General features: G+C 42.4%; 1 protein-coding gene across 10 annotated transcripts in view; it reads left to right on the forward strand.

The window, feature by feature from the left end:
- S1PR1 (sphingosine-1-phosphate receptor 1) overlaps positions 1-12,540 on the forward strand; it is a 57,430-nt gene extending 44,890 nt beyond the window's left edge. For 2 of the 10 annotated variants that reach the window (XR_011337842.1, XR_011337844.1), the window contains 2 exons: positions 6,277-7,501; positions 9,756-9,888. Coding sequence is in view for 4 of the 10 variants with exons in the window: in XM_069862210.1 (XP_069718311.1) it covers positions 9,756-11,019 (1,264 nt within the window). In the remaining 6 variants the exon portion in view is untranslated. Of the gene's footprint in view, positions 1-725; positions 871-4,789; positions 4,879-5,437; positions 7,502-8,604; positions 8,765-9,755 lie in introns of those variants that run through there. The other 8 variants (XM_069862214.1, XM_069862215.1, XR_011337845.1 and 5 more) reach the window with 7 other exon arrangements.
- Positions 12,541-19,257: the final 6,717 nt, after the last annotated feature.

Here is a 19,257-nt window from a genome sequence, read left to right on the forward strand (position 1 = left end):
TTAAGAGCCAAGCAGATATCTTTCTTATTACTGATCTTTTTCTCTTCCTGGAAATTCTGGTGAGTTTCGTGTAGCTTTTAGTGAGAATTAATTTAGCTTTCATTTTGGATTTGTCCTGGAAATCTCTTTAAGTGTCTCTACTGATCCTCTGATTTTCTTATAAAATATCTATGTATATAGAGAGAGTGAGAAGTATATATAGATAGATGTACTTTACAAATCTGTTTTGAGAAATATGTCTGCAGAGTCATTTATCACCAGAATATTCAACTTGTAGTCACATTGGTTTGATATTTTAGGAGTTCCTGTGTCTAGAAAGGTATGGAAAATCTGACCATGATTTATATTGTGTGTGGACTTCCTGAGGCAGTTTTCCCAGTGCTGTTCTGCTTCAGTCATATCGTGAAACAAAGCTCCTTAGTTTTTATCAAGAAGTGAGTTACAGCAATCACATATCCTAGCCTGCATTGTTTGTCCTCAAAGTAATGCTTCTTTTCAGCTTGGCTAAGACAGAGACAAACTTACCTTTTTGATAACAGCTCCTCAGAATAATTGGCTGGTTTTTGCTGGTAAACATCGCCACAAAAATTTGCCTCTGGAATCACTAATACATTATTGATTATTTTAAAATACAAGACATTGTATTAAATCTGTGCTCACAAATACTTGTACTGTGTACTGTGCCAAGAAAGAGAGACAATTTCCACAGTAAAGTTATTTTCTAGAGTTTCAGGTGTGGCCTGCAGTTTGGGGTGCTTCAGTACCTGGGAATGCAACCCTAGGTGTCCAAGAACAGCTATGATCCTGGCTTAACTGTTATGTTGATGGATTCAGTAGTTCAAAAAAATAAGGCTTATTTATAAAACTAAGGTAATTTTAGAATTTTTTTTTTTTTTTTTTTTAGCTTTTGCAGAAAATGACTAAGTGAAAATTGAAAATTGGAAAGATTGCCCAGAAATAAAACTTTCAACCAGCGGTCATCAGCTAATCCTGCTTTTGAAAAGTCACTTTCTAGAATGATACCTTAGCAATATGAAAAAAAAAATGGTTACTGTTGAGGGACTCCTTACTTCACAGTTTATCTGAATTAGTAAAACAAGGATTAGGAGTGAATTGTTTGCCTAATATTCACTCAGTGTGGCTTTTTGGCAGTGAAGACTTTATCAGAAACTGCAAAAGAGAAGTTGGAGTTTTACCTCTAGTTGTCTCTAAGGAAACAGACATCACATCAACAGACAATTTCCAACACGAATGATGCGTACAAAGTCAACCGAATCTTTACGTATGCTAGCAAATTCCAGCTAAATTCAGCTACCTGGCTGGAAGTCCCATGTTGGTCAGAACAACTCTTGTTTTGTCTGCATTTATTTCTGACATTACCTCCCTGTTCTGAGCTAAAAAGAACTAAACCAGATTACCTTGCTGAAAGCCACCATTTTCTCTGATCTAGATCACGGTATCCAAGCAGCACAATGAGTAATGAAAGGAATAGTCAGATGTGCTTGGGAGATATCACTTGTGCCTCTTCCTTGGAATATGGCATTCACAAGATTTATAGTATGATAGTTAATATAGAATCATTGAGTAAATCCTGTTTTACTTTTGATCATTTTGCAGAGGGAAAGACAGACTCAGTGCATTAATTTTTTATGCTCCTCTGTACAACTAAGTTGACATTACAGATTCGATAGTTTGTTTTCTTTTTAAGTAAAGTCTGCTGAAGAATAAGTCCACATCGCCTCATCTAAATGAACATTTCTAAAACTTTGATCATAGTGTAAAGAAATAAGACAACTCATATGAAATTGGAAAATGAACAGTAGTGAGATTTAGAGGTGGCAGTGAGGAGTGATGTTCTGTAATAGAAGAAGAACCTTGAAGATGAAAAGGATATAAAAGTGTCGAACTTACAAAATCAGGATTAACTCAATTTTTTTTTATTTCTTCTTTGGTCAGTTAGGCTGGATGTACTCAGTTTTTAAGATTTTTAAAAAAACAAACAAACATGGAATTCATCCCTCAAGTTAATTCTTGGAATTATCTGCATATTCTTCCCCAGAACTAAAATTCCTCCTCTTGTCCACAATTCTGTAAGACAAGCTATCTCTAGAGAGAAAACTTTTTCACCTTTCTACAATGACCATTTTTAAGATACAGCAATGAATCCATTTTATCACTGTAACCCGTCATCTTGCCAACAGGAATAGGGAATGCATCTGGAATTGAAGGCACTTTTTTCCATATTAAGTAGGTCATTTATGGTGGTGACTGATTGGGCACTCCTTTCTAGTTGAGATAAGCCCTTATTTAAAATAAGATACAGTTTATCAATGTTATCTGCCTAAGTGCCATCAGCTGCCTTTGCAGGAGCACTGTGACTATAAATGGAATGGAACTGTTGAAACAAAGGAAAGGAAAAAATAAACTGAAAGTCAGTAGAAAGGGTTAGGCCATTTTCTGTGCAGCCAAGTAGCTTCCTGTGGGACTCTGAGTGTCTCTCCCTCTCCCTTCTCTTGCCTGTTTCTGAATTTCATCTTTTCTATTACTGGAGATGAAGGCACCTAAGAATGTTTAATTGAAAAAATAACAGGAATGATTTTGTGAAGTGCATACTTCAGGACATTTTTTAAAATCAGGCTGCAGAAGTGTTTCTACTTTCAAGACTTTTATTTTTGACTACTGTGTGTAATAGACTATAATACTTGTAAGTTCACAAATTCACTAAGCCAAGAAGGCTGCATGGTATTCACCCTTCTTTTTGCACTGTGGTTAACACCAGCTGATTTTCTTTTTAAAATAGCAGTGCTGAACTGTTCTGACAGGAAAGCTGACGTTAACCCCATGTTTTTGAAAATGGTGACAAAAGTGGAGTAGCTGTTGCTGACACTAACTGAATGCAAGCAGTTAACTCTTTCCACATGGCCACGTCCCTTCCAAAGCTTTGAAGCTCATCTCTGACCAGCGTCCATTGGGCAAACATATCGGATAAGCCAACCTTCTCCCAGTTTTTTGTGTTGCTGTGCTAGGTGTCTCTTTCTGTACTTAATCGTTTGGCACTTTTCGCACCTCCATTAAGATGTCTGCACTTTTGAAAGAAAATGTTAAGTATTTGCACTGCCTTGTAGTGAGCCTGTTAGATTTATTGTATAAATAAAGCAGCCTTACCATTTGTCTTTATAAGCGGCTGCTTGTTCATCCGCAGCATCACATAGGACTAATTACAACTGCTAGGACATTGCAGAATAGTAATGACAGCTACGAGACCAGAGCATGTGAACTCTCTCCAAAACTTGCCACTGCTCACTGAGAGAAAAAAAAACCCAACCAAACACAAAAATGCAAACCACAAAGCCTGAAATTAACTTAAAGCAATGACACTGATTCTGCTTCCCAGTGATATGACAGATATTGGTCTGTAAACAGTGTAGGCATGACCAACATTAAGGGATGTGTTTCTCTGAGCAACTGCACAGATCCATTGTACCAATCTTGGTCACCGTGCCCAAGAAGAATATTTAATAGTGGCTTTGCTAGCCAGTGCCTTTTGAGAACCATTCTGTAGCTGAACTACTACTAGGAAACTCAACAGTATGTTGGCAGCATTGTCATGTTATTAATGATAGATCTATTTTTCTCTCCAGCAAAATAGATTTCCAGGATTTTCTAGTTTAGGCTTCCAAATTCCAGTATAATGAACTAGTGCTAAATTCATAACTTGGCTATGAAATTTGGAGCAGGGGGGAGTGTGCAATTACTTTTGCAGTTTCTAATTCTTTTTTTCCTAATGGTTCCTTATGGCCTGGATTCATCCTGTTGAATATCCATAAGTATAATGTTGCCAAGATGATCACTTGCTTTGGGTACAATATTAAGGTGGTGGAAGATTAATCTGATGCACAGCTGTCAAAGTCATACTTACATTGTGGTACAAATTCACTTTCCTGATGTTGAAAAATATGTATTTAATGGACTCTAGATTAATGAAACAACAAGCAGCTATTTTACATCACAAGGTCTGTGACATTTTTGCATGATTATCACAAATGTCTTATAAACCAGGTGTAAGTACCTTTGTGCCTTTGATTAATCTGAGAAATTATCACAGGTGGTTTGGGTTTTTTATTGCTTTTTTAAAGGAAATAGTTAATCTACTGCTTCTGCCCCAGGAATTACAGATAAATAATATCTGTAATCTGCCAAATAACTGTGGATTTTTTATCTCAGAATTCTGTTTCTTTGCAGTGCCATGTTAAATTCAGTTATCATGTCCCTTAATGTCTTTGGTTTATCCTAGCAGAAGAGGAACAGTAGGACTGTAGTTGACTGATCCATACCACTGGAATAAAAAATTAACCTTCAAAAAGTTTTCTAATGCTGCATTGTACAGTTTCATTACTGTACAACTTCTGCTATAATACATATGAAAAAAACATCGATCATCATTACATATATTAAAATGTGTTATGGTTTTGGGTGTAGTGATATCCAGGAAGACTATTGCTTGTCACTTTCTCAACTGCTTCAGTTCTTTCCAGTTGGACTTAAGCTTTTCCTAATGTTATGTTCAGCTTAGTACAAAGTACAAATTCTCACAAGAATGAATATAGCATACTATTTACAATAGCTTTTTAAAACAAAAAAGGCCATTTAGTATTAAATAATTATCAACTTGAATTAAACTTAAACTAAAAACAGACCACCTAAATTATAGAATGCTAATACTAAACAAATATTGAATGTTCTTTGAAATATTCTCATTGCTTTTCTTTTTTTTTTTCCTCCAAACCAGGTTTTTTATTTTAATCTAAGGGAAGAAGATACAGAATTTTTGAACACCATGAATATCAACAGAAAATTAATTCATCTAACCTATCCACTGCAGAAAGGATAATTTAACACCAGAGTGTTCTGTACTGCAAAAGGGATGCAAATGAAACATTAATTCTTTTTAAACTGAAGAATAAATATACAGTCTTCTCTTGGGTCCTCAGAGTGTACCTAATAATTATCAACTAATAATAAAATATCAGTATTAATGACTTGTATTTGCTATTATGTTAACGAATTAATAAAATAATTTTGTTTACTCTTTTCTTTGTTGCTTTCTTATAGATACAGAAATGCACACATCCAGTATTTTCTCTGCTTTCTTGGAACTTTCTGGCATATTCTCCCAGTATGCGTTGAGCTATCTCACAATGTTATAATTAAGTTTCTTCTGCCTGTGCGTACTTCATTTAAGGTGTTACTTTAACCCACTTGAACAATCTGTTATGGGTTATTTTTCCTTACAGATTTTGAAAACAATTAGTTACCTAAAGGCACAAATAAGAGCATGTTACAGTGCATTCAAATATTGAGGTTTTTTTTCAAAATATGGAATATTTGTTCTGGGATTGCAGCAGAAATCCAAATCTGACTTTTTTTTTTTTTACATTTCTTCTAGTCATAAGAATTGGGGAGGGATTCTGCAGACCACTCTGGGTGCCTTCTAGGTGTGCAAACCTGTTCTGTTGGTACTGTTTCAAGGACCTCCTGTCCTGACCTAGCACATCAGGGAGGAATGGCTCTGGTTTGTGGCCTAAGTTGCATCAGAAGGAATAAAAGCACTTTTTGCTTACATAGATAAAGAATTTTGAAAGTGTGGAAGGGCAACATGTTGGAGAAGAATCCTTTGTTACTCTGTCTTGCAGAGATTTTCTGTATCTTTTCAAGCCATATAATGTTCAGATACTATTCTGATTCAATTGTGAGTTGTGCAGCAGTGCTAGCACTAAGCAACTAGGGTCTGGTGGTGTCAGAAGCTGCTGATCTATTGGTATGCAGGCTTTGGGAGTACCCCAGCTTGCAACTTCTTTTCTGACAAGATCAAAGCATTTGCCTGCAAGGAAATGGCCCTGTGACTAGCCAGGTTTCTGAAATCCCCACCACACTTAGTTCTGATAGGGAGTTCCACAAAAACTTAGGTTGTCACAGGCAGCCTAGGGATTTCTTTGGTGCCATACTGTGAAACGTAAGTTTCTGCCCATCCTAAAAACTCAAGTATCTGGAAGCATATACATATTTGAGATCCCTGTGAACAGAAGTGTCTGCCTTTTTATGTTTGTGGACGTTTTTAACCAGTTCACCCAAGTCAAGCAGCATTTATGTATCAGTTTGGTGATCGTGATGTGTGCAGCCCTCCCCCTAGCATCTGAGCGAGGCCTGCATTATGGTTATTTCTGAAATGGTGCATGAGTAATGTTGTGTTGTCCCTTCTTGTTATTCTGACTGTAGGCAATTCCAGGGTCACGTTCTCAAAGGAGCTATAGGTACCCAGGATTTCTGCAGTGCATTTCAGAGAAGGACAAGATTCCTTAACACTGGACCTGGCAGTTGGGGAGGTAGTAGGTGAAGAGTTAAGAGTTCTTGCTCTGTTGCTGGGGATGAAGTATAACCCTGGTGTAGATCACCTCACTTAACCAGCATTCTTATGGTAGAGTTGGCCAGACCAACCTGAATTTACCTCTGTTTGTGTTTAAGCCCTTGTAGGCAGCCTACATCCTATGCGTTAACCTGAGGTTTTAGACAGCCTTCAGTGCAAATCCAGGTGATCTGGCTTAATTTGCATGAGAAGAATGAAGCTGTATTTCACTCTCCTCTCTGCTGAGATGTCAGGAGGGCTGTAAATGTGTTTGAATCATTTTAATGATGCTTTTTGTGATACAAATACCCAGGTGTTTGGAGTGGAACTGAAATTGCCCAGGTATTTTACACAGCTTCTGACAAATAAGTTGTTGGATGTCACATCTCTTAAGTTGGAGCCCTCTCAGTTGGTTGACCAATAACCTAAACATGAAAGGCTGTACATCTGACTGCTGAAACCTTGACTCATTCTGTCCTTTAATTAAAGCGTGTTCCTTTAATATGTTCCCCTTGCTTAAAATTATGCAAGAATTGTTTCCTAGAGGAAAATGGCTAATGAATGCACTTTTATTTAGTATTTTCTATAAATTAGCTATGTAAGGGGCACAGCTTGAAATATCTAGGGTACGTCAGGCAGTTGCAGGGGATGCATATGTCAACCTCAAGCATGATTTATTTTGTATGCCTTTTCTGACAGTTGTAATTTAACGGCTGCATTTTCCTCCAGGCTCTCAGGAGGCTAAACAGCTTTTCAAGTTTTCTAGCTTTGTCGTGGAAGAGTAAATGTCTGTTTGCCAGTGTAATTTATCTGAGTCATTCTGGGAGAGGCGTGGAGCGATCGAAGCACAAATAAGAGGGACTCTCTTCCTGAGGGTAGAGTTCCTCTTACCCTCTTTTGGAGGAAAGCTGCTTCCCCTTCACAACTGCTACTGCTAATTGCCTGGTGTGATGCTGTGAACTAAAAGACCGAATATATTGAGCTCTGGCCTATTGTGATACTTCTGTGTTTCCACTTGAAGTGGTGTTAAAGAGAACAGAGCAAGGAAGGAAGAGGGAAATACTGCAGTAAGCGCAGCAGCAGATTGCCAACACTCAGGTGGGTTTTCTTTTAAAAGTTTGACCAGAAAAAGAGTTGTAAAACCAAAACTCATGATCTCTCACACAGGGACTGAGAAAAAGCGCTGCTCCTGCTGTATGCAGTTCTCAGTGGCAATTTTGTTTAAAAAAAAAAAAAAGTAAAAGTTTCCTTCATGTTTTCAAAGACGTGGGTCTCTGAATGTGCCAAGGCGTTTGCTGCATGGGTCAGCACCCAGTACAGGGCTGGGTTTGGCAGGAACCGCATTCCCCCCATGGGGTCCAGGAGCCCCGGGCTGTGGGCACAGTCCCCTCAGCCGTGACGCGGGGATACAAGAAGGAGTTGCTATTGCACAAAGTGGAATATTTGTGATTTAAGCTAAAGTAGAGTTAAGTTTCACTTAAGTAATTGTATTTTTTTAAAGTTAGGCAGGATATCCCTCTGAAAGTACATCTGCTTCCAAACGGTGTTTTTCCAGACACTGTTCCATCTTTAAGATCACAGGGTCATGGAATAGCTTGGGTTGGAAGGGACCTTAAAGATCATCCAGTTCCAACTCCTGTGCCATGGGCAGGGACACCTCCCACAGCCCAGGCTGCCCAAGGCCCATCCAGCCTGGCCTCGAACCCCTCCAGGGCTGGGGCAGCCACAGCTTCCCTGGGCAACCTGGGCCAGGGCCTCACCGCCCTCATGGGGAAGAAATTCCTCCTTATGTGTAGCCTAAATCTGCCCCTCTCCAGTTTACACCCGTTCCCCGTAGCCCAATCCCTACAGGCCTTCGCGAACAGCCCCTCCCCAGGTTTCTCGCGGCCCCTTCAGGTACTGGAGGATGATCCCCCTCGCGCGCCTCGGAGGCTCCGCCGCCCAGGCTCCTCCTGCCCTCGCCTCTCCGCAGCCTCTCCCGCCGGCTCCGCCAGCGCCGGCGCCAGCTCCGACTCCACAGTTCACCCTTCCAGGTATTTCCCTAAACACCCCTCGCACCGTCCCGGCGAGCGCGGGTTCCCTTAGCGCGCTCGGCCCGGGGCGATACCGGCCCCCTCGCCCTGCCCGCCCGGTGCCCCCCGGCCCCGCGAGGGTCCCGGTCCCGGAGCGCCGCGGGGGCGGGGCGGCCCGGTCTCTCGGCCGGGCAGGGAGGAGTCAGCGGGGACGGTCGGAAACGGGGTGGAGAGCGGCGGCTGCTGGAACATTAAAACCACCGAGCCCCCGGCCGGGCCGCCGGAGTCGCTCCGCGGGCGCGCAAAGATGCGCACGGCCGATGCGCGCTCCGCGCCGCGCCTGAGCCAGGTAAGGGCGGGGGGAGCCCGGCCGGGGGCTGAGCCGGGAGCGGGACGGAGCCCGGGAGCGGTCGGTGCGGGACGGGGCCGGCGCGGGTGGGAGCCGGGCTCGCACCTCCCGCTTGGGCTGTAATGGAGCAACCCCGCCTGCTCTTGCCTTGCGGGATTTCACGTCTTTTCATTCTCTTTAAATGCCCACTAGAAGGTGTTTCTGCCTACGAGGAGCTCCCTCCATGCCTGTATTCCTTAATCGTGCCCATTTCGAGACCCTGCAGCGCTAATTATTCACGTACTTTTTTGCCGTTCTTTGTTTGAGTCCCACGGAATGCGCTGACTGTTTAGCTCGTTTACATATTCTTCTTGGGTTTTTCTAAACTCTTTTCTGCTCGGGGTTTTGTAAAGCTCTTTTATTTAGCAAGGGCACCCCTTTCCTGTTTACAGCTTCGAGGTGAGCTCCCTTACAGGCACCTCAGTGAATCCACCGCTGTTGGAGATGGCATCAGTAAATTGCATAACTGCCCCCTTCTAAAACAGATCCAGACTTCATTAATGCAGGAGAATACAGGTCCCTGGCAAGCAGTTTCTGCGCAGTCTTTCATGCATTTGCAGTTAAATCAAATCAAGCCCTTTCCCTTTCTAAATCTCTGCTGTTGTATGGCAAAGTGTGTTTCCTACTGAAGAAAAAGACACACCAAAGCTTACTGCTGGGGAGCTTTGAGACCTTTCCCACTGGAATAAGTCCAGTCACGCAGTCTTTGCTGCCTCCAATTTACCTGTTCAACTCTGCATGACTGAACTTTTTTCTTCTTAGCTTTACCTGTTGAATACATCTAACCATCTTCAAAATATGTTTTAACAGCTGAATAGAACTGATGCCTGTGCCATTGCATTTGTGACTCTGATGTACAATTAAACTAGCAGACGATCTCAAACCGTTTATCATTTGTTACGTTGTTTGCCTGCCTTCTTTTAACTCTGGGCTTTGTGCCTTCTGTTCCCAGAGCTGCGGTTTCTGAGGCTGTGCGGCAGTGCCGGCTGTGGGGCCAAGGAGCTCCAGGGAAGCCACCGGGTCTGCGCTCGGTGTCACCGTCCTGTGGCCACTGGGGAAGCGGCACCCAGCTGGACACCATGAGCGGCACCACCGCCTCGCTGAAGGTCGTCAGCAACCTCGCCAACACTGATGTCAACTATGTCATCAAAGAGCATTATAATTACACGGGAAAACTAAATGAGAATGCGGACAGTGGAATAAAAGTGACATCGGTGGTTTTTATCATCATTTGCTGCTTTATAATCTTAGAGAACATTTTTGTTTTGCTTACCATCTGGAAAACCAAGAAGTTCCACAGACCCATGTACTATTTCATTGGGAACTTGGCTCTTTCGGACTTGCTGGCTGGTGTGGCTTACACTGCCAACCTCCTCCTATCTGGACACAAAACCTATAGCCTCACACCCTCCCAGTGGTTTGTAAGAGAGGGCAGCATGTTTGTTGCCTTGTCAGCTTCTGTCTTCAGTTTGTTGGCCATTGCCATTGAGAGATACATCACCATGTTGAAGATGAAACTCCACAATGGCAGCAACAGCTTCCGCTCCTTCTTGCTGATCAGTGCTTGCTGGGTTATCTCCGTGATACTTGGGGGACTCCCAATCATGGGCTGGAACTGCATCAGCCTCTTGTTCAACTGCTCCACCGTGCTGCCTCTCTACCACAAGCACTATATTCTCTTTTGCACCACTGTTTTCACTGGCCTTTTGCTATCTATCGTTGTCCTCTATTGCAGGATCTACTCCATGGTGAGGACTAGGAGCCGCAGGCTGACATTTCGGAAAAACATTACCAAAGCCACTAGGAGCTCAGAAAAGTCACTAGCCTTGCTCAAGACAGTGATCATAGTCCTGAGTGCCTTCATTGCCTGCTGGGCTCCCTTGTTCATTCTGCTTTTACTGGATGTGGGGTGTAAAGTGAGGACCTGCCCAATCCTCTATAAAGCAGAATATTTCTTAGTGTTGGCCGTGCTCAATTCAGCCACGAACCCTATCATCTACACCTTGACAAACAAAGAGATGCGGAGGGCTTTCATCAAGATTCTGTGCTGCTGCAAATGTCCTGCGGCAGATTCGGGGACCAAATTCAAGAGGCCAATCATTGGAGGAATGGAATTTAGCCGGAGTAAATCTGACAACTCCTCCCACCCACAGAAGGAGGAAGGCGACCGTCCTGAAACCATCATGTCTTCGGGCAATGTTACCTCATCTTCTTAGGAGTAACCATGGGGGTGTTATTTCAGAGCCTTCTTCTGAAACTGGGGAGCTGAGGCACCTCCTGCTCATGGCGGCAGCGTTGGCCTAAGTGAGCAAGTAGCATTAGTTCTAATGAGGCAAACGGTGCACTTGCGAGGCTGGAGTTCAAGAAATGGGACAGACTGTTCTGGCTTGAAAATCTTTTTTCCCTAGAGCATGTTTTGTCTTTGCACTGAGGCAGCTCAGGATTGTCAGGCGCATTCATATCCTGAAATCTCCTTAGTAACTCTGAAAGACTGATGCCTTGGTGAAATGATGCCTGGTGTGTGTGAGAGAAAGAAAGAGGGGGAGGAGGGAGAATGAATCTTTTTTTTTTTTTTCCCCTGTGAGAAGAATGTGAAGTTATTTCTCCTTTACTTGCAGCAAACCACTGACACAAAGATCTTTCTGTTTTGAGTTTAGTGGTGGCTCTGGTATAGTTGGTCAGAAGCGTTTGTTTAGCACATAATGAGGAAAGAGTTCACAGAAATACAACTTGGACCACATACAGCCATAATTTGGCATCACTTTCCAGAGTTAAGTCTTAAGGTTTTATTTGCAGAGTCCAAAGCTGTTGGGGTTTTATTTAGCAAGATCATAGCTATGAATTTTTGCTGGTGGTCCATGTTACATTTGAAGCCAGACTCTGCAGTTACTTTCACCTGTACAATTCCATTGACTGCGTCAGATTTTATGGAGTAGCTCAGAGCAGGATTTGGCCCCATACATCGATTGCCTTGTTACTCTACAGCATTAAATAAACTGCAATATCATGACAAATGCAAGGTAGAACTAAAGGTCATTTCTCTTTAAGATGACTGAAAGTAAATCTAATCATATAAGATACTATTGCCAACAGCAGGATTTTTGCTTAAGTAAGAAGGGTGAAAAACCGAAGGGGCATTTCAGCGTCAGGTTCATAGTCTTTCCAAAGGTAAAGATCAGTTGGAAAATCTGAAAATAATATCTTGAGTTTCAGAAAAAAAATAAGGAATGTTGAAGTGAAATGACTATAGATAAATGCTCTTCCATAACAAAATGCAATATGTTTTGGCACATTTTATTAATGTCTATAATTTCAGCAAAGATGTCTGTATGTTATCAGTTCATGGAAGAAGAACCCGTCATTAAATTGAATGTATTTGTTTTACAGCATCGTTTTTACTCCTCTATTTTTCTAACCTGTGCTAATGGGGTTGAATGTGTACAATGTAAATAAGTTAATAAGATGCAGGAGTCTTCATGCACCTAGAGTATTACTATAACAAAAGTGGTATATCTGGGATAGCTGAGAGCTATTGACTGATTTACAGTTACTGGCAATTCCTAGACGTGGTATTTTGTAAAGAAAATTTATTGCCTTTGTAGTAAAATTTCCAGTGCAATTAAACTGATTTTTTTCTGGTTTAAAAAATAGTATTTAAAATGTTTCTGACTTTTATTGTTCAATTTGCACATAGCTTTATTGACTTCTAAACATTAATAAACTGATTTTTTTAAAGATTCTGTTGTCACACTACTAGTAGTTTTGTACTGCTGGGGTGGGTTCATGCCAGTTGCTGTTTCTTGTTGACAGAAGTCAGTGAAAGAATACCTTGATTTCAGTACCTGCTGGGTTTAAGCCAGTTCTGTGGGGACATAGGATGCATAATGCCACTTACACGATCATGTAAAATACAAAATGAATGCTAGAATGTAATGTTTTATTTTTTTGAAATATTGATGAAATTGATGAAATGCCATTAGAAGAATCTCTACAGTGGCTATTTTCCCCAACAGCAAAGGAAGTACAAACAGAAGAAAATCCAGATGCCTGCCAGCTTTGCCATGACTGCCTAGAGTAGAATAAGTGAAATAATTCATTTGTATCACTAGTATAATATGGAAGTTTAATTCTTAGCTTTTTGCAAACATCAAGGAAGTTTATGAAACGTAGAATGGCGGCCTCCACCACATAACCCTGCAGCTCTGTTTGGTCCACCAGTGAAGACCATGGTGGCATTATTGATAGATAGTCCATTTCTTCTTCCAAAGGCTTGACTTCCATTTCCTCTCTTGCTGCCACTCCCTCTCAGTATTACTTTTAAGTTCCACGGAGCTCATACAGGATGCAGTTGGAGTGTGAAGATAAACCTCACCTTCTCGTACTGTATGTCATTGCCATGCAAGGTTTACTGTGGGAAACAAGAGCCTACTCGCTGAGGAAGGCTCTGGGTCATAACCTCACTTCCTGAAGGAAATTCCAAAAATGCCCTGAAGACAAAAGAGTGGAAACAGGCTGGAATTTCTCTCCATCTGTCTGCCTGTACGGAAGGAATGATTTCATGTGTGCTCACTTCCTAGGCTTTTAATTAAGTGACCCGAGCAGGGCTGGAAAAAACGTCAAATCTGTATTTGCGCACAAGATAAAGCCGCTCTTGGCTCAGGGCTTCATTTGGGCAGGGATGGTTTATGCCGGGTGCTGACAGTCATGAGGGAAAGCGCTGCTTTGTCCCAGGGATAAAGTCACTTCTGCGCAGAGCACCAAAAGTATGATGAAGGTCTAAGTTAAGCCCTCAACGTGCTACCAGTGAGTTAACAAAGGCAATGTATGGGGCCGTCTGAATTTGTAGCAATATTACTATCCAAACTATGAGGGCCCTTCCACTCTTGAAGCCTTACGAGCATTAAGGTTGTTTGTCCCACATGGGTGTGAGATCCTGTGACCAGGGAGCTATGTCACAGTGTGGCCATGTCACTGACCCCTCATGACTATCAACAATCTTCCGTATTCGTAGCTGATAGCCCACAGGTGAGTCACTTCCCTGTGCTTTGTCTTTGTTTCTATATCCCTTATCTATCTCATTTAACTCCACTACTGGCCTTTGCGGAAAATGCCTGTTTCCCCTATGGAGGTGACCATGCACTGGAAGCCCTGTTTTAGTAGGGAACTCAAAGCCCTACGTAATTCACACAATAAAAGAAATGCAAACATCAGAGTGTGGCAATGGGCCATGGGAAGCATTTCCTATGCTCTTGATCATGATGACTAAAATCTGTTTCCTCCATAGACAGGCCACTTCTATGCATGCAGACAAGATTCAGACGGGGAACAATAACTGTAATAAAATAATAACAATAATAAAAGTAAGGGTTCCTGCTGGGGGAAAAAAAAAAAAAAGACAAGACAGTCCATTTGTACCGTTCTTCACTTCCTACACATGAACCCTATAGCTCCTTGGCGACGGACATGCAGCACTGTACACCAGAAGGTCAGGCCAGATGTGTAGTGCACAATTTTGAAATGCACAATGCAGAAACCGCCCTTCCCAGGCCCTGGGCTGCCTTCTGTACACACAGAAAGGACGCGCAGCTTTGTCCTGCTGTTGGCAATGCGACAAACATGCAGAGAAAATGAACTGAGAAGTGAAAAGGTGCATTATACCAAATATCTGCGTGAAATAAAATAGCCTGAACCACCCAGAGTAATCTGGCCCTTTGATTTATTTTCTTTTTCCTTTCTCCTGGTGAAAGGAATAGAAAAGGGATGGAAAATGATCATAATCTGCCCGCTGCTCCCCTGGCAACTCCCTGACTAGGTGCATGTGAGTGAGACGCAGGCACAGCAGGGTGAGCTGCAGAGGGGCTGCAGCCAGAATGCCCTGCAGACAGTTCAGCAGGAATAAACCTTGGGCTTGCTGTACAATGCAGGTAGCCAGGACCAAAACTAAGGGACAAGAAAAAAACCATAAAAAGACTGTTATCCATCCTGTTCTTACTTTGTCAACTAGGAAATACAGGAATTGCCTAACTGTAACATTTCCCAATTCCTAATTTGGCCTGAAAGGTCTCAATACTGATTGCATTTTGTATGGGCTGATGCATTATCAGCTGCTGTAAAAAGAGTCAGGCTGACAAAGCATCCAAAAATGTGAATACGTAGATGAGAGGTACATAACCTACTCAGCCCTGAAATGCTGGAAAGTCCCCAAGGATGGGCTTTGTCATTTATGGGGTTCTGAAATTCCCCAGGAAATTATCCATTGTATTTCAATAATTGCCCATGCTGTTTTTCTTGGAAAACAAAATCAATCCAACTACAGCTGAAGCCTCAAGGGTTCAAGAAGCAACAAAAACAAGCAAAAAAAAATCCTTATAAATTCTATTCCTATAATTAGCTTTCGTCTTTGCATTTACAGATGGAAAGAGTTTGCTCATTCGCTATCATCTCATTTGTTCTGATAGAACCTTATTTCTTTTTACACGGTACAAGAATCACACAGGGTCAAGAATTCTCCCTTCAACTATTACTCTATGCACAGGATTTTCTATGATAATTAGAAGTAATCAAACTCACCCTGCACACAAGAGCTAGATATAAGAACACATGGTACAGCCAACTTGTTCCAGTACAAGTTCTGTGCTGAAATAAGAAGATCTCTTACCCTACCAAAAAATCTTATATGAGAATGAAGAGGGAACGATTTCCTTGCACTTGGACCCTCTGTTCTACCTTCACGGGACAAAAAGGCAGGAAATCCTGTCAGCCACACCCGGGAATGCTCCAGCTTGGGAAAGTCCTAATAAAGCAAAGATGACAAAACTCCCTCAACCCTCTGTGAACCATCCACCAAGCCTAGTTTAGTAGTTGATAATGGAAACCTATTTATTTATTTATTTATTTATTTGGGTTTTTTAGAGCTTATGTGAAATATTGCTTGGAGAAGATACATTTTTCAATGTGTGGTACAATAACTAAACATCAAAACGGCTCATTGGGCACGCATGCGGCTGAAGCCACATTAAATATTAACATAGGTATGTAGCACTTGCAGTACTCATTTGGGATCACTCTTCTCAGTTAAAAATGGGCTCAAAATACAGCCTGTATAATTTTTGATAACTAATGAACATTTGGGAAACACAGACTAGAGGGAAATCACTGAATAAATACTGGGTTAAAATTATGTGCTAGGCTTCGTGAAATCATCAATGAAAGCAGCATCGCTACCTGGGAAAATCCAATGGTTTGGAGCGTAGCTTTCTGGTGCTGACCTGAGCTAACCTGAGCATACACTTAGAGTTGTATGGTGGGAAGGTGGGAACATGAATTGCCAGAAGCAATAGCATAGAATTTATGTCATTACAGAGAAAGCACAATAACAATTTTTGCAATATGAAAACTGGATTTGGCACAAGATTGTGATTGAGAGTGTATGGATGGGAGAACAGGTTTCAGGAACAATTTGCGATTGGTGGGGGTTGGACTACAGTCCGGTATTTTTCACTTGAAATGAAGGGGAGGAATACTCTCTGATGATATAGAAACAAAGCTGAAGATTTTCACTTCTGAACTCTTTTTATAGGTCTGCTATTCTTTCCTGAGCAGCTCTGGGCAAGGTCTCATGAATTCTCACCTTCCCACAGAGAAATATTTACATATGTATAAAATATGGGTGTTTACAAGTGAATATTTAAAATTTCGTGGTACTATTCAAAGAGCTGCTATCTGGGGCATTTGAATATGGGGAACGGTCTGCTGGGTTATTTATTACCTAACTACTTGCAATATTTCCTTGTGCTTTGATGAACTAGGTGCTGCTTTATCATAGCTAGTGTAAGGTAGGGGAAAAAGAATCTAGCAATATGTGCAACTCTATCCTTGTGGTTGTAAGAAGGATAGAGATCTTGGCTGAAAAACACATTCTGATGAGGTTCCGCTACTGAAAAACAACTCACCCGACTCCGCATTGTTATCTTTCTTGTTTTCAGTGGAGACACAACTATGGTGTAACGATTTCTTCTAATCTAGTGACCATTCAGATGCCAGTTGCACAAGAAACACGTGAGCCATTTCCCAAACAGCAGTCCCTTTAAAATGTTTTTTGTTTCTACCAGAACTCCCACTTCTACTGCTGGTTTCGGCACAAGATAAAAGAATTGCTTATAGCTAGTATGTGTAGTCTCTCTTTGATCAAGGTTATTTGATTGATGCACCTTTTGAACAGATCCTTTATGTTGGCACAGAGGTGTTATTGCAAACCAGCCTTCTACAAATCTGTTCCAAAAATTCTTAACTACTTTCTATTTTTTCCTAGTCTTAGAAATTCAATACCTTTTGCATTTTATCGGCTTTCTTTCTGGTTTTAATACATCATGTTGCAAATGTTGCTTGAGGAAATCTCTAGGATTAACTTCCACCTCAGATGCTGTCCATTTCCCATGAGAAAGTGGTTACTTTTCATTTTTCTAATATGTAATATAGGTGTAAGGGAGAGTCTGTGCTGCTGAGGTGATACTGGAGGAATACTGAATCTTTTAACTTGAAATAGTTCATCAGTGGATGTGGCTTCAGTCAGGACACTTTAATGATACAGGGTGAAGTTTTGCTTTTCAATAAACTTGCTGAAAAATGCAGAGGCATTACAGAGGGTTCAGAGGACAACAAAGCAAGGCGCTTTAATAGGATGAACCAACATAAAAGGCTCAGTGAGCAAAGCCTTTTCCCACCAGAGAGACGAGAATGGTGAAACACAATACTCTGCTATGGGAGTGTGCCGAGTGATATGGAAAGAAAACTTTTTAAAGCTCCAGGCAAAAAGCAGACTCTGCCTACCAAACCCAGAGCCTTTTAAAACACAGAAATGATTTGAAGCTGAAAGATTTAGTTTAGACATTAGGAAGAAATTTCTTTACTCTGAGAGTGGTGAGGCACTGGCCCAGGTTGCCCAAGGAAGCTGTGGATGCCCCATCCCTGGAGGAGTTCAAGGTCAGGTTGGATGGGGCCTTGGGCAACCTGATCCAGTGGGAGGTGTCTCTGCCTATGGCAGGGGGGTTGGAACTGGATGAGTTTTAAGGTCCCTTCCAACCCAACCCATTCCATGATTCTAGAATACAATTAAGATGGGGTTTTTTCCCATTATTTTTTAGAGCCATAGAGTCACAGAATCACAGGACAGTTTGGGCTGGAAGGGACCTCGCCCCCCTTTCCTCTGCACCCCCAAGGTTTCCCTGCTCCCTGGCCCGGCTGTTGCTGCTCTGGGCTGGGGAGTGCGGGAGCCCCATGCGTATCGGTGGCATCACAGGACTCTGGCACTGGCCGCGGGGTGTGAGAATTAATTGATAAGTTTTGCTGCAGCAGGTTTGTAGGTTTAATTATCTCATCATATAAATCTGCCTTGTAAGACGGAGCTGTTTTAAGTCTAGAGACAACTTGGCATAGGGCTGTGAGAATATATTAATACACTTCATTGTCTTGTAAGATGCAGCTGTTGTAGGTCAGGAGAGAACCTGAAGGTCTCCAGACGTGGTTGGATAATCTAAAAAAAAAGAATGAACATTCTTTGAGGATTTACATGGTTCTTTGTCTAAAATTAGTCTATATACCCACCGCTTTTGTAAGACGTGATGCCTTTTTTAGAAGGGCATCCGATTCAGCGATGAATTGTAAAATAAACATATTATTGCCTTTGCTTCGAAGACTTTGTCCTTTTCAATGTTTCCCCAGTGAATGGGGGTTTCTCACAGGGGAGCCCAGAGCGCGGCCCGGCGGGGGGAGCGTGGGGGCAGAAACAAACCCGGCCAAACCAACGAAGAAGGAAAAAAACCCAAAATAAACACACCAAAAAAAAAAAGAAAAAAGAAAAGAAAAAAAGAAGAAAAAGAAAACCACTCTTGCCTTGTTAATGAGTGAGCAAAACGCGTGTGCGGGGGCAGCGGGGAGGCTGCCGCCCCTCGCAGCGCTCGAAAGGTTAAAGCGGCGCCTGGGAAAGCGTGAAACGCCGCCCCGAGAGCGGGGGACGGGCGCGAAGCCGGAGCGCCGGGGGTGAGAAGTGAAGCGCTGCAGCTGTAGGGCCGGCCGGGCCTTCGCAAAGCCGCGGTTTGTGTTGAGAAGCACCTGAGCGGCCGCGGGGTGCGGGGCTCGGCAGTGCCCGCGGCTCCTCAGGCGGCGGCCGCGCCTGTCCTGGTCCGGCCTGTCCTGGCCTGTCCTGTCTCATCCAGTCCTGTCCCGTCCTGTGCTGCCTCATCCTTGGGGCTGTTTAGCCTGGAGAAGAGGAGGCTGAGGGGAGACCTCATTGCTCTCTACAACTACCTGAAAGGAGGTTGTAGAGAGGAGGGTGCTGGCCTCTTCTCCCAAGTGACAGGGGACAGGACAAGAGGGAATGGCCTCAAGCTCCACCAGGGGAGATTTAGGCTGGACATTAGGAAAATGTTTTTCACAGAAAGGGTCATTGGGCACTG

Source organism: Phaenicophaeus curvirostris, chromosome 8 (assembly GCF_032191515.1).
Source record: "Phaenicophaeus curvirostris isolate KB17595 chromosome 8, BPBGC_Pcur_1.0, whole genome shotgun sequence".
Taxonomy (NCBI): domain Eukaryota; kingdom Metazoa; phylum Chordata; class Aves; order Cuculiformes; family Cuculidae; genus Phaenicophaeus; species Phaenicophaeus curvirostris.